Source organism: Chlorocebus sabaeus, chromosome 14 (assembly GCF_047675955.1).
Source record: "Chlorocebus sabaeus isolate Y175 chromosome 14, mChlSab1.0.hap1, whole genome shotgun sequence".
NCBI classification, from domain to species: domain Eukaryota; kingdom Metazoa; phylum Chordata; class Mammalia; order Primates; family Cercopithecidae; genus Chlorocebus; species Chlorocebus sabaeus.
In genome coordinates this window covers 99813783-99830103 of record NC_132917.1, presented here as the reverse complement: position 1 = coordinate 99830103, position 16321 = coordinate 99813783, and the positions used below count along the sequence as shown (strand labels likewise).

At 38.1% G+C, this 16321-nt stretch overlaps 1 protein-coding gene across 12 annotated transcripts in view; it reads left to right on the top strand.

Annotated features, from left to right (window-relative positions):
• The window catches only part of TSGA10 (testis specific 10), a 151988-nt gene that overhangs the window by 112278 nt on the left and 23389 nt on the right, over window positions 1-16321 (top strand). For all 12 annotated transcript variants that reach the window (XM_008008145.3, XM_038004191.2, XM_008008140.3 and 9 more), the window contains one exon: window positions 15669-15871. In XM_008008145.3, the coding sequence (XP_008006336.2) occupies window positions 15669-15871 (203 nt within the window). The remainder of the gene's footprint in view (window positions 1-15668; window positions 15872-16321) is intronic.

The window sequence follows — 16321 nt, the reverse complement described above, 5'->3', positions numbered from 1 at the left end:
TGTTGAATGTGTCAATAGTTCATTCCTTTTTATTACAGAAGAATGTTCATCCTGTTGGTGTAACATAGTTCGTTTAACCATTTACCCACGGAAGAATGTCTGAGTTATTTCCAGTTTTTGGATATTACAAATGAAATGTTTAGGTTTTTGTATGAGCATAAGTTTTCATTTCTCTGTAAATCCCCAGGAGCACAATTTTGGGTTCTTGTGTTAGTTGTGGGATTAAGTTTTTAGCCAAGTGCCAACCTGTCTTCCCAAGTGTCTGTACCATTTTGCATTCCCACCAAGGATGTATGAGTGACCTAGTTTCTCCACATCCTTGCCAGCATTTGCTGTTGCCACTGTTTTTTAATTTTGCCATTCTGAAATGTGTATGGTACTTTATCATGGTAGTTTTAATGTGTATTTCCTTAATGACTAATGAAATTGAAATTCTCTTTGTGTGGTTGTTTGCCATCTCTGTATCTTCTACAGTGAAACGTCTCTTTGTCTTTTGTCCATGTTCTGATTGCATAGATGTCTTTTTAAATGTTCAGTATGGAGAGTTCTTTATTCTACATACTAGTTCTTTATCACAGCAGCCCCCAACCTTATTGGCACCGGGGACCAGTTTCATGGAAGACAGTTTTTCCACACACTGGCTGGGCGATAGGGGATGGTTTCAGGATGATTCAAGTACATTACATTTATGGTGCACTGATTTCTGTTATTATTACACTGTGATATATAATGAAATCATTATGCAACTCACCACAATGTAAAATGATTGGGAGCCCTGAGCTTGTTTTCCTGCAACTAGACAGTCCCATCTGGGGGTGACACGAGACAGTGACACCCGAAAGGTGTTGCTTAAGTCCAGTCTACTCTGTAATCTCATTTTGGTGGCTGTCACCATAGAAAACTCTGCATCACAAAGATAGGATGTTGGAAACGGAAGCAGGCTCTTCAGTGTTTTTGTGGCAACCTCAGGTTATTCTGCCTCGACTTTAATCCAGAACGGATGGAGATTTGAAATTGTCTCAATGTACTTTTAAAGCCACCATCATTTGTGATCTCAAGCAGTTGATCCTCTTCTGGCACTGACAAAGTCGATTCACCTGCCATATTCACAAATGGGTTGCGGATCCATTCCTTCCAAGTCCAGGGGTCTTTTGTGATTGGGAAATAATGCTCAGACTCTTTTGAACGCTGAGACAGGTGATCATACACCAACTGGGAGAAAGAAGGCCCTGGCTCACCCTCCTTCAAAATCTCTGCTAATGTTTGAAACATGTCAAAGATCCCAGTATTCACTTGTTGCCCCCAAAATTCCAGTTTGGCTTTGTTTGTTTTGGTTTTTGTTTTGTTTTGTTTTCACTCTGTCGCCCAGGCTGGAGTGTGGTGGCGCGATCTCAGCTCACTGCAGCCTCCGCCTCCTAGGTTCAAGCGATTCTCCTGCCTCAGCCTCCCAAGTAGCTGGGATTACAGGTGCCTGCCACCACACCTGGCTGATTTTTGTATTTTTAGTAAGACAGTATTTCACCATGTTGGCCAGGCTGGTCTTGAACTCCTGACCTCAAGTGATCTGCCTGCCTTGGCCTCCCAAAGTGCTGGGATTACAGCAGTTTAGTTTTGAATGCAGCCACTTTATCTGCCAACTTGAACGCAGTTGTCATTCTCCGCTGAAGTGACAAATGGGAGTTTGTTGAGCAGGTTGTATAGGTCACACAAGTAAGCAAGTTTTGAGACGCATTCTGTGTCACTGAAACGTGCTTCCAGTGGCAACATTTTCTAAAAGAAATCTCTGGAGTTGCTCTCGTAACTCAGAAGCTCTGGCCAGTGATACACCTTTAGAAAGTCATCTCACTTCTGTGTATAAGAGAAGACGTGTTTGCTCTGTATCCATCTCTTCACAGAGCTATGCGAACAGACGTGAGTTAAGGGCATGCACTTTAACGTGGCTGATAATTTTAATCACATCCTGCAAAACATTAAGTTCAGGTGACATTTTCTGGATAGCCAACATTTCTCTATAGATGACACTGTGTAGACTCACATTCAGAGGTGACCTCTTTGACCCAAGTAATGAAATCAGAAAGCCATCCAGCCATGGCAACCACTGCATCTGTGCATATACTGACACAAAATGACCAATTTAGTTTTCCTGATATGTCATCATTCAAAGACTTGAGTAGTCTGCAACTGTGATGTTGGTTGGCAACAAAAGTGCGCATAACATATCTTCATGCACATGTTCCTGAAAAATATGTCACACAGAAACAAGCATTGTTGCCTTGCTGTCAACATCGGTAGACCCATCAACCTGGATTGCATACCACAGTGACTCAGTAATCCACTCTAACAATTGTGTTGCAGTATCCTCTGTTATTTCATCAGTTCATCTAGTTATTGGTGCTAGTCAAAAGAGGAACACATGCCACCTTTTGAACTTCAGCCTCTCCTAAAATTTTATGACATATATCCTTATCAGTATGCAGGATCAACTCTCCACCAATAGCAAAAGGCTTCTTAGCATTAGCAACGTGTTTAGCCACTAAGAATGATGCTCTCAGTGGAGACACATTCGATGAAGTGGTGGTCTTTAATAATTGCTTCTGTTCTTTGTGTTCACATTTTTTTTTCTTTCGAAAAACTCCAAAGGCTTGTCTTTTAATACAGGGTGCTTGGTCTCCACGTGGCAAAGCAGTTTTGAAGTTTTCATGGTTTCACTGGATAGCCGGTTACCACATTATACAAAGCAGACTCGGAGAATGTGAATCACCTGTTGCAATGAACCCGTAATTTAAGTAGGACTCGGTATCTTCTTTTAAATGCAGCTTTCCTTTTCTTGACAGTCTTCTTAGAGTCTTCTGCTGCCTCATCATTGGGTCTTTTGCCTTTTTCAAAGGAGCTCTCTAGTGATGTTTGTTTTTTACTCATTTTGGCTAGGGTTAGCTTGTGGGCTTACCAAAACTGTGACGGAGACAAGTACTCCGTGCAGGAAAGAGACACGGATGGAAGTGATAAATAAAAAAATGAGCGGGCCACGTGCAGACTAAAATAAGTGTCAGATTCTGACTTGAAGCCTGCCGCCAGATGCAACTGTACAATTGAAGCACATCAACTCACTTGCCACTATAAAGCCTACCACCAGATGCAACTTAATTGTCACTTGCCACTCAGCAATAGGGTTTTGATAGGAGTCTGCAAACAGTTGATTTATTAAGGTCTCTGCGCAGCCAACCCTCTCTGCTAATGTTAATCTATATTTGCAGGAGCTGCCCAGAGCTAGCATCAGTGCCTCAGCTCCACCTCAGATCAGCAGGCGTTAGATTCTTTTAAAGCGTGTACAACCCAGACCCCTTGCCTGTGTAGTTCACAATAGGGTTCCACTCCTATGAGAATGTAAGGCTGCTGCAGATCTGACAGGAGGCGGCGTTCAGGCAGTAATGCGAGTGATGGGGAGCAGTTGTAAATACAGATGAAGCTTTGCTGGCTCACCTGTCACTCACCTCCTGCTGTGCGGCTCAGTTCCTAACAGACCACAGACTGGTAGCGGTCTGTGGCCCAGAGGTTAGGGAACTCCTGCTTTATCAGATATGTGGTTTGCAAATATTTTCTTTCACTAAGTATGTGGCTTGTGGTTTTTTCCCTCTTAACAGGGTCTTTCTCAGATAAAAAGTTTTCAGTTTTGATGAAGTCGCATTTATAAATTTTCCTTTTGTGGATTGTGCTTTTGGCTTTAAGTCTAAAAATTATTTGCTATAGCTCTAAATTCCAAAGATTTTCCTACTTCTTATTCTAAATGTTTTATAGTTTTGTTTTTCACATTTAATTCCGTGACCCATTTTGAGTTAATTCTGTGTGAAGTGTGAGGTTGACATAGAGGTTCTTTTTTTTTTTTTGCCTATGAGTATCCAACTGCTTCTGTACCATTTGTTTAAAAAGCTATCTTTCTGCCATTGAATTGATTTTGTACCCTTGTGAAAAATCAGTTGGGTATATTTGTGTGGGTCTATTTCTTGGTTTTCTATTCTTTTACATTTACCTATATATCTGCCTTTCCCCCAATACCACAGAATTTTGATTATTGTAGTTATATATTAAGTCTTTAACTTAGGTTCATCTGCTTTATTCCTTTTTTTTTTTTTTGAAAATTGTTTTAGGTATTCTAGTCTCTCTGATTTTTCACATAAATTTTAGAATAATCTTTTTATATCTACAAAAATCCTGCTTGAATTTTGATAAGAATTGCATTAAAATTGCATTAACTTGGGGAGAATTAACATCTTTACTATGCTAAGGCTTCCAGTTCATGAACGTGATATGTCTTATTTAGATCTTCCTTGATTTCTTTTGTTAACTGTGTAGTTTTCAGCACGCAAGTTCTGTACGTGTTTGGATTTCCACCTACAAAATGAAAAGAAGTATTCTTTTTTTGAGCTATTGTAAGTGGTATTTTTGTTTTGATGTCATTGTCAATGTGTTCCTTGCTAGTATGTAGAAGTACAATTGATTTTTTGTTTTTTTGTTTTCTTTTGGTTTGGTTTTAGAGATTGGGTCTCACTCTGTTGCCCAGACTGGAGTGCAGTGGCACATAGATTACTGTAGTCTTGAACCCCTGGGCTCAAATAATTCTTTCACCTCAGCCTCCCAAGTAGCTAGGTGACACTACGGACATGTGTCACCATGCCTGGCTAATATTTTGATTTTTGTAGAGATGGGGGTCTTGCTGTGTTGCCCAGGCTGATCTCGAACTTCTGGCCTTAAGCAATCCTCCTGCCCCAGTCTCCCAAAATTCTGGGATTACAGGCATTAGCCAGCATGCCCAACCAACAATTTTAATTTTTTTTTTTTTTTTTTGATGGAGCCTTGCTCTGTCACCCAGACTGGAGTACAGTGGTGTGATCTTGGCTCACTGCAACCTCCACCTCCTGGGTTGAAGTGATTCTTCTGCCTCAGCTTCCCGAGTAGCTGGGATTACAGGCATGTGCCACCACACCCAGCTAACTTTTGTGTATTTCGTAGAGACAGGGTTTCACCATGTTTCCCAGGCTGGTCTCAAACTCCTGACCTCAAGTTATCAGCTTGCCTTAGCCTCCCAAAGTGCCAGGATTGCAAGTACGAGCCACCGTGCCCAGCCAATAATTTTAATTTTTGAATGTTTATCTTGTGTCCTATGAACTTGACAAATCCACTTAGTAGTTCTAGGAGTTTTCCTGCAGATTCCATGGGGTTTTCTAGGTAAACAACCACTGTATCTGAAAATTAAAACAGTTTTATTCTTTTCTGATCTGTGTGCCTTTTCTTGCCTTCTTGCACTGTTTCATACATAAGCACTATGTCAATTAAGAATGGTGAAAGTGTACATCTTATCTTCTTCCCAATATTATGCAGAAAGCATTCAGTGTTTCACCACTAGTGTTATCTGTAGTATTTTGTAGTTGCTTTTTATCAAGTAGAGGGATTTTCCCTCTATTCCCATCTTTCTAAGAGGTTTTATCGTAGATGGCTGTTGAATTTTGTCAGATGCTTTTTCAGCATCTAATTATAAGATCCAATGATTTTTCTTATTTAGCCTATTAATATGATAGATCACATTGATTGCTTTTGAATTTTGAACTAGCCTTCCATCCCTGAGATCACTCAGATAATTTTAAATAAGAAAAGAGAAATTAGGGTAAAAAATATCTATATTGCCACCTTCATTCTCCTATAAAAATAGCACTATCTGGACCTTTTTATCAGTCTTAGTTTTCTTTGCTTTTCTTTCTTTAAAAAATATATTTACTGAGCTATATTTATTGATATATCATTCACATAATATGCAGTATACCCTGGTCTTAATTTTCTATCTCTAAATTAATAGTATATCTATTAACTAACTCTTCTCAAGAGGAATTTTGAGAGCATGAATTCCAAATATTCTTCCTTTAATATCTTTTAATGAATACTTATGCTATGGATGATTTCCTTAGGCATAATATGAGAAGTGCTTTGGAAAATCTCATATAATTTTTGAAGGAAGCAAAGGATTTTTAAAAATGTAGTCATCACCTTAGGCTACAATGGATTTCAGAACCTAAAACTAGAATAAGATATTTTCTCTCACTATAGACATTTTGTTACATTTCCTTCTGGCCCTTTTATTTTCCTAGCCAGATTTTTGTGTTCTTTTGTATAGTTGCAAAATAATATATTAAATGGATTATTCTACTTTTTTACCATTTCTGTATAAAAAATTAAAAATTTTTATTGATGTATAAAACAACATGGAAATTTTTTTTACATAAAACTTTTATCACATTTTGCATTATATCCTTAAGATGGATTCCCACAAGTGGAAATTTTGGCACATACAGCCAACGAGCTTTCAAAAAGCCACTGCTTCACAATTAAGAGGAAACATCATGAAAACAAAAATGGAAACAATAGACCAGTTAGAAGTTGAATAGAGAACCATGGACAGCAGCAGCTAACAAGAGCCCTTCTGGGATCAGAGCAAGCCTCAAATCCTTGCCTCAAAACTGCCCCTTCTCCTGTGAGTTTGACAGAGAGTAGAATGGTGGTGATGAGGGGTTGGGGGCGAGGGGAGTAGGGGAAGAAAGGAGACGTTGGACAAGGGGTACAAATTTTCAGTTACAAGGTGAATAAGTTTGGGAGATCTAATGTACAGCATGGTAACTACAGTTAATATACTGTATACTTGAAATTTGCTGTGAATAGATCTCATGTGTTCTTAACACACATACAGTAGTAACTAGATGAGAGAGAGGTGATGGATATGTTAGTTAGCTTAATTGTGACAATCATTTTACAATGTATGTGTGTATCAAAACATCATGTTATATTCCTTAAGTATGTATAATTTTTATTTGTCAATCATACCTCAACAATGCTTAGGTTACGAAGTAGTACCCCTTCAAAGGGATCAAATGTAACTGGATCAGACTGTGAAGCAACGTTACCCACAGTTGATTGTCAAAATAAATAGAACAGTCAGCTAGAAATTAATAGAGACTAATAGTTGGATTTGATACCAGTAGGGACAGACCAGCCAGACACTTAACAGGGAGATCAGAGAGAGACAATCAAAGAGAGCCTGGCTGAATCCATTGTCATCCTAATGGGAGAGGCTAGAATGACTGTGTAAATGCCCATGGGAGGGGATCGGGGTAACTATGTGCATACCCTGAGGAGCACATCAGAGGCCATCTACTGCAAGGGGAATAGACATCACAGAAACAGTCCAGACAAGTAAATAAGGAAATGAGCCAACCATAACAAGCCCCAAGATGGCGAGGATCAGTATTGAGACATGCTACAATATATTATTTAAAATTTCTAGTTTTCAGCAACAAAAATTTAACCCTCAAAAAGCCAGGAAAATGCAGCCCATCCATAGAAAATAAAGCAAACAAAAGAAACTGTCTTTTAGAGCAGCTTATTATTTTCTTATTATTAGTCTCTATTTGATGAAACATTGTTATTACTCCTCCTTTTACTTTTTTCTTTCTTTTTTTAGTTGACAAATAATAATTGTGTATATTTATGGAGTATAATGTAATGTTTTGGTCTATGTATGTAGAAAGATTTGATGTATGTATGGTAGACAGGTTTAATTAAGCTAATAACATATCAACCAAATTATCAACTTATTTTTTGCAGTGATATTAAAATTTTGTCTTTTAGCAATTTTGAATTATACAGTAGATTATTATTAACTGTGGTCACCATACGGTGTAATAAGTCACCAAAACTTATTTCTCCAGTCTAACTAAAACTTTGGACTCTTTGATCAACATCTCCCCTTTCTCCATCCTTCCTCCTCCCACCATTCTACTCTCTGTTTCTATAAAGTCAGCTTGTTTAGATTCTACTTATAAGTAAGATCATACAGTATTTGTCTTTCTGTGCCTGGCTTATTTCACTTAGCATAATGTCCTCCAATTCCACCCAGGTCACCATGAATGACAGAATTTTTTTCTTTTAAAAGGCCGTATAGTAGGAGTCCCCAACCCTTGGGCCGCAGACCTGTCCGGGCCCATACCTGTTACCACAGACGATACCAGTCCTAGCCACATAGCAGGAGGTGAGTGGTGGGTGAGTGAGCATTACTGCCTGAGCTCCACCTCCTGCCAGATCAGCAGTGGCATGAGATTCTCATAAGAGCGTGCACCCTATCGTGAACTGCACATGCAAGGGATCTAGGTTGCACACTCCTTGTGAGAATCTAACTAATGCCTGATGTTCTGAGGTGGAAGAGTTTCATCCCAAAACCATCCCCACCCCCTCTGCTGTCCATGGAAAAATTGTCTTCCATGAAACCAGTTCCTGGTGACAAAAAGGTTGGGGACTGCTGCTGTATAGTATTCCATTTTGTATATATACCACATTTTCTTTATCCATTCATCTATTTTTGGCCTTACTTTACTGCCTTAAGTATGACTTCCTTTATTTCTTTGAACATATTTAAAAGAGCTGCTTTGGGCCAGGCACGGTGACTCACGCCTGCAATCCCAGCACTTTGGGAGGCTGAGGCCGGTGGATCATGAGGTCAGGAGATTGAGACCATTCTGGCTAACACGGTGAAACCCTGTCTCTACTAAAAAAAATTACAAAAAAATTAGCCGGGTGTGGTGGCGGGTGCCTGTAATCCCAGCTACTTGGGAGGCGGAGGCAGGAGAATGGCGTGAACCTGGGAGGCAGAGCTTACAGTGAGCTGAGATCATGCCACTGCACTCCAGCCTGGGTGGCAGAGTGAGACTCCGTCTCAAAAATAAAAATAAAAAAAGAGCTAAGTCTGACTGTATATGTTTGCTGTCCTTTCTTCTATCAACTTCTTTAAAAGCTATAACATTTAAGAGTAATAATTGTAACAATACATCATTGGACTTGTGACATATATAGATGTAAATGTAAGACACTCATATCACTGATGAGAGAAGGAAGAAATACAGCTATGTAGGAATAACATTTCTGTATTGTGCTGTAAATAAACAGTTCAACAGTAATAGTTGCAGATGTCAATACCCCACTTTCAATAACGAAGAGAGCAGCTAAGCAGAACATCAATGAGGAAATACAGGATTTCAACAACACAAAAACCAAACTGGCATTAACATAAATATATAAAACACTCTTCCAACAACAGTAGAATACATAGTCTTCTCAACATGGAAGATCCTCCAGACCAGATCATACATTAGGCCATAATAAAAGCCTCAGTAGATTTAAGAGGATTGAACTTATGCAAAGTATGTTTTCCCACCACAGTGGAATTGTTAGGGACTGATAAAAGAAGGTAATTTTGTAAATTCACAAGTGTATGAAAATTGAGCAGCACATTCCCAAATAGTGGTGAGTCAAAGGAAAAATCACAAAGGAAAAAAAATACTCTGAGATTAGTGAAAATGGAAGTGTACTGTGTCAAAACATATAGGATGCAGCTAAAGCAGTACTTAGAGGGAAATTTATAGCTATGAATGCCTATCTATATTAAAAAAGAAGAAAATTCTTAAGTCACTAACATAGCCTTCCACTTAGAACACTGGAAAAAGGGAACAAACTAAACCCACAGCAAGAAGAATGAAAATAATAATCCAGATTAGAACAGAAACTAGGTGAAGAGAAAACAATCGAGAATCAAAGAAGCCTCAAGCTTGTTCTTTCAGAGTATCAACAAAATTGACGAATCTTTAGCAAAGTGACAGAGTCAAATTACTAAAATTGGGAATAAGAGAAGGGACATCACTACTAACCTTATTTTAAAAAGTATCATGGGAAATATTATGAACAACTGAATGCCAAAAATTAAATGTTTAGATGAAATCAACAAATTTCCAGAAAAACACAAACTATTAAAACTGACTTAAGGAAAAGAAGAAAATCTGAATAAACCTATAACCTAAAGAGTTCAAAATAGACATTTTTAAACTTCCATAAAATAATACCGGGGCCCAGATGGCTTCAGTTGTGAGTTCTTCTGAATGATTCAAGATGCATTGATCCAAAATTTTTGCAAACTCTTCCAAAAGTAGAAGAGAACACTTCTCAGTGCATTCTATGAAGCCATTATTGCCCTGATGCCAAAGCCAGACAAAGACCTCACAGGAAAATCAAACTGCAGACAGTTATCTCTTATGAATACAGATGAAAAATTCCCAAGAAAATACTATAACACTGAATCCAACAACACATAAAATGAAATTTACACCGTCAAGTAGGGTTTATTCCATGAGTGCTGGATTGGTTTAACACCTGAAAAATCAATTAATACATCATCATATCAATAGAATCAAGAACGAAAACCACACAGCCTTCTCAATGGGTGCAGAAAAAGCATTTGGCAAAATCCAACATTCTTGTCTGATAAAAACACTCTATAAACTAGAAATAGAAACTTTCTTGACCTCATAAAGGGCATCTATGAAAAACCCACAGCAAACACTGTTTTTAGTGGTGATTGAATGCTTTTGCCTTAAGATCAGTATCAATACAAGAATGCCAACCTTGCCTCTTCTATTCAACATTGTGGCAGAGGTTCTAGGCAGGGCAATTAGGCATGAACAAGAAATAAAAGGCATCCAGATTGGAAAAGAAGTAAAACTATCTCTGTTTGCAGGTGACATGATCTGAAATATAGAACATCATAAGAATCCACTAAAAAACTATTAGAATAAATGAGCATCAGGGTTGTAGGACACAAGATCAATATCCAATTATCGTATTTCTTATTTCTATACATTAACAATGAACAATCTGCAAATGAAAATAAAAAAAATTCTGTCAAACAGAATTGCATCAAAAAGGGTAGCACTAAAAAAGGACAAATACGGCCAGGCGCAGTGGTTCATGCCTGTAATCCCAGCACTTTGGGAGGCTGAGGCAGGCGGATCATGAGGTCAGGAGATCAAGACCATCCTGGCTAATATGGTGAAACCCCATCTCTACTAAAAATACAAAAATTAGCTGGGTGTGGTGGCACGTGCCTGTAATCCCAGCTACTTGGGAGGCCGAGGCAGGAGAATCACTTGAACTGGGGAGTCAGAGGTTGCAGTGAGCCAAGATTATGCCACTACACTCTGCCTGGTGACAGAGCAAGACTCTGTCTAAAAAAATAAAAACTAAATAAAAAAAGACAAATACTTGCACTTTACAAAACTAGAGAACATCGTCAACAGAAATTAAAGGAGACCTAAATAAAGGGAAACACATCCCACGTTCATGGGTCCGAACACTTATCATTGTTAAGATGGCATTACTCCCAACTCATCCACAAATTTAATGCAATGCTTATCAGAATCCCAGGTGTCTTTGTAGAAATTGTCAAACTGATCTAAAATTCATATGGAAGTGCAAGTGAACAGCCAAAACAATCTTGAAAAAGAAAAGCAAAGTTGGGAGACTCACACTTCCTGATTTCAAAACTGGCTGCAAAACTAAAGTAATCAAGACAGTGTGGCACTAGCATAAGGAAAGACATAGAGGTTGATGGAACAGAATTCAGAGTCCAGAAATGGTTTATACATTTGTGCCCAAACGATTTTTCAAAATACAGGTGCTAGGACAATTCAATGAGGAAAGCATAGTATTTTCAGCAAATGGCATTGGGACAACCTAACATCTGTTTGGAAAAGAATGAAGTTGGATCACATGCAAAGATTAGGTGAAAATGAATCATAGTGCTATATGTAACAGCAAAAACTACACTAAGAAGAAAATATAGAAGTAAATCTTTGTGACCTTGGGTTAGGCAGCACTTTCTTAAATACACATCAAAAACACAAACAAAAAAAAAAGAATAAATAGATTAAGTAGACTTGATCAAAAAAAAAAAAAAAACCTGTGCTGCAAATGATATCAAGAAAGTGACAAGACGGTGCATAAGATGTGAGAAAACATTTGCAAACCATATATCTGATAAGAGATTCATATTCAAAATATATAGCGGTGTTTCATGCCTATAATCCTAGCATTTTGGGAGGCTGAGACAGGAGAATCGCTTGAGCCCGGGAGTTCAAGACCAGCCTGGGCAACATGGCAAAAACCCATCTCTACAAAAAATACAAAAATTAACCAGGTGTGGTGGTGTGCAGTTGTATTCCCAGTGACTTGAGAGCCTGAGGTGGAAGGTTTGCTTCAGTGAGCCATCTTCGTATCACTGCACTCCAGCCTGGGTGACAGAATGAGACCTTGTCTCAAAAACCAAAACACAAAAAACTTTTTTTTTTTTTAAATTAATTTATTATTATTATACTTTAAGTTGTAGGGTACATGTGCACAACGTGCAGGTTTGTTACATATGTATACTTGTGCCATGTTGGTGTGCTGCACCCATCAACTCGTCATTTACATCAGGGATAACTCCCAATGCAATCCCTCCCCCCTCCCTCCTCCCCATGATAGGCCCCGGTGTGTGATGTTCCCCTTCCCGAGTCCAAGTGATCTCATTGTTCAGTTCCCACCTATGAGTGAGAACATGCGGTGTTTGCAAAACACAAAAAACTTAATAACCCAATTAAAAAACTAGGCAAAGGATATTAATAGACATTTCTCTACATAACATACATAAATGGCCAATAAACACTTGAAAAGATGCTGAACATCATTAATAAAAAAATGCAAATCAAAACCATACTATTTCACAACCACTAGGATGGCTATAATCAGAGAGAAGATAAAAAATGTTGACAAAAATGTGGAAAAAGTGAAACCCTTATACATTGCTGGTGGAAATGTAAAATAGACAACTTTGGAAAATGTTTTGGCAGTTCCTCAAAGTGTTAAAAATTAGATTACCTTACAGCTCATAAATGTCACTTCCATCTATTCAAGAGGAATGAAAACATGTCGATACAAAAACTTGTATATAAAGTTTTATGGCAATATTCTTTGTAATAGTCCCAAAGTATAATAAGTCAAATATTTTTAACTCATGGATAGATCTGTGATTTATCTATGCAATGGAATATTATTAGGCAATAAAAGTAATGAAGTTTTGATACCTGCTAAAACATTGATAACTCTTAAAAACATTATGCTAATAAAGGAAGCCAGTCACAAAAGACTGTATACACATTGTTTGTTTCCATTTGTATGAAATATCCAGAATAAGGCAAATAGTAGAAAATAGTTTAGGGGTTGCCTAGGGCCAGACAAGGTTCTGTGTTGGTTTTTTGTTTTGTTTTGTTTTTTGCTTTTTTTTTTTTTTTTTTTTTTTTTTGAGACAGGGTCTCTTTCAGTGGCCGAGGCTGGACTGCAGTGGCACCATCTTGGCTCACTGTAGCCTCGACTTCCTGGGCTCAAGCGATTTGCCACCTCAGCCTGCTGAGTAGCTGGGACTACAGGCCTATGTCACCACGCCTGGCTAAGTTTTTGAATTTTTTGTAGCGATGGATTTTTACCATGTTGCCCAGGCTGGTCTCAAACTCCTGAGCTCAAGCAATCCACTTACCTTGGCCTCCCAGAGTGCTGGGATTACAGGTGTTAGCCACCATGCCCAACCGTGAGTTTCTTTTTGGGATGATGAAAATGTTCTCACATTAGATCGTAGTAACAATTGTACAACCGTGTTAATATGCTAAAAATCATTGATGGCATGTGAATGATATTTCAAAAAAGCTGTTGTCAAAAAAATCATGGTCCATTTTCTGCTCCTGCCAGCAAAGTATACGAGATTGCCATTGCCCAATGTAATGTTCACTAACGCAAACTAACACATTTGCCAACTAGATAGACTAGAACAGTGTCTTCGGTAGAGTTTTTCCAGTTCGGCTGAAAGAGAGTTTGCTCCCAGTGTGCATTTAATAATGACCTTTTCGATGGCCATGACTAGAGTGGGGAATGCTGGTGGCGTCCACTGGGCAGAGGCCAGGGAGACGGCTAAGCATGCTGTCATGCATAGAGCTGCCCCCACTCCAAATAATTATCCAACCCAAAACATCAGTGACGTTGAGGTAAGAAGCCCTGAACTGGTAATGGCATCTTGTTTTAGTTTATTTGATTACTAGTAAGGGTAAATTTTCCCCATACATTTACAATTTAATCGTATTTCTCCTTTTGTAGATTTTCTGATCATTATCATTCAGCTCATATTTCTCATCAGTGTATATGCATTCTTTATGCTAGTAGAGATATAAACTATTAATTTTATTTACTAAGTGTATTTGTCTTCCAGTTGTTTCCTTTGGTTAAGTTTATATTGACTATCAAAATGTTTATTTTTTTAATGTGACCAAACTTTTTTTTGCATTGTATCTAGCTTAGAAAATTTCCCTACCTACCTATCTCCCTTCCCTGTAATTTCATTTTTATTTCTTTTCACTGGAATTTAAAGCTTACCTTTTCACATTTAACTTTTTTTTTTTTTTTTTTTTTTTTTTTTTTTTTTTGAGACGGAGTCTCGCTCTGTCGCCCAGGCTGGAGTGCAGTGGCCGGATCTCAGCTCACTGCAAGCTCCGCCTCCCGGGTTCATGCCGTTCTCCTGCCTCAGCCTCCGGAGTAGCTGGGACTACAGGCATCTGCTACCTCGCCCGGCTAGTTTTTTGTATTTTTTTAGTAGAGACGGGGTTTCACCGTGTTAGCCAGGATGGTCTCCATCTCCTGACCTTGTGATCTGCCTGTCTCGGCCTCCCAAAATGCTGGGATTACAGGCTTGAGCCACCGCACCCGGCCACGTTTAACTTTTTTAATGCATGTAGAATTTGTTACGTATATTACAAGATAAGGAGTAATTTTTTTCTAAATACTAGTGACTGTTCTTCCTCCTTTTTAAAAAACATTTGTCGGCCGGGCGCGGTGGCTCACGCCTGTAATCCCAGCACTTTGGGAGGCCGAGGCGGGCGGATCACAAGGTCAGGAGATCGAGACCATGGTGAAACCCCGTCTCTACTAAAAAATAGAAAAAAATTAGCCGGGCGCAGTGGCGGGCGCCTGTAGTCCCAGCTACTCGGAGGCTGAGGCAGGAGAATGGCATGAACCCGGGAGGCGGAGCTTGCAGTGAGCCGAGATTGCGCCACTGCACTCCAGCCTGGGCGACAGAGCGAGACTCCGTCTCAAAAAAAAAAAAAAAAACAAAACAAAAAAAACATTTGTCTCACTGAGCATATTTTAAGGCTCAAGATAATTTTCAAAAGGAAGCTTTCCACAAGTTTATGCATGAGAATAGAAGAGATTACTCCTTGTATTAATTATAATTATATTTAATTATATTATTAAATATATAATTATAATTAATTATATTAATTATATTAAGAGAACATAAGAGATTACTCTTATAAAGAATATAAGAGATTACTCCTTATATTCCTTAATTATGGAGGCCAGTGACATTCTATAAGTATGTAGCTCACCTAACTCAGGAGAAAGCAGTGCTCACAGATATCCTGTCAGTCTTGCAGGAGTATATAAAGAAATATCAAAGCTGGTAGTGGAAACTGGTTGCAGTTTGAAATTAATAAGCCTTTTCTTAAATTAATGAATTTTCTGATATGATCAAAGAGATGGAGAAAGTGATACTATACATGTGTGGTGTGTTTATTTGATAAGAAGGAGGGATACAATTTCAAATCACATTAAAAGTAGTTGCCAGTTTATAACAGATTATGAAAATTTTGTGAGTCCCTGATAATATAATAGTTAAGTGAATTAATGGGAATAAGTATAGATATCTTCTTCTTATTCTACAGATGGAGAATGAGTTAGATTCTGCTCGTTCTGAAATTGAACTCCTGAGGAGTCAGATGACAAATGAGAGAATCTCCATGCAGAATCTAGAAGCTTTGCTGGTGGCCAATCGAGACAAAGAATATCAGTCTCAGATAGCACTTCAAGAAAAAGAATCTGAAATTCAGCTTCTTAAAGAACACCTTTGTTTGGCAGAAAATAAAATGTGAGTTGTTTAGCAATATAAAGTCATACATCTTAATTTTTTGGTACTTTATAGATTAGTAGGATTTTTAAGCTAGAATTTAGAGAATTTGCCTCCTATAATTTGTCATTAATTAAACTAAGGATCAGAAATATTGTGATTTGCCTAAAAGGTGGTACTTTTTCTGTTATGTTTTTCTTATCTAAATTTAAGTTTAATGATCTCTATTGATTCTTTCCAACAGGGTTTTGAGTATAATAGAATGTCTGGTCTAAAATACTGCCTTTAGGAAATATAACAAAATGAGAAAAAAAATTAACCAGTTTGAAACCAGAAGAATTTTCATATTTAGACCATTATATTGCAGCCTAGTGTTTTCATTTGCCACATTGTATTTTCTTTTGTACCTATTGCATGTGCTGGGTACCTAGAAGAACACCTGCATTCACAAAATACAGAAGACTTCCTAGG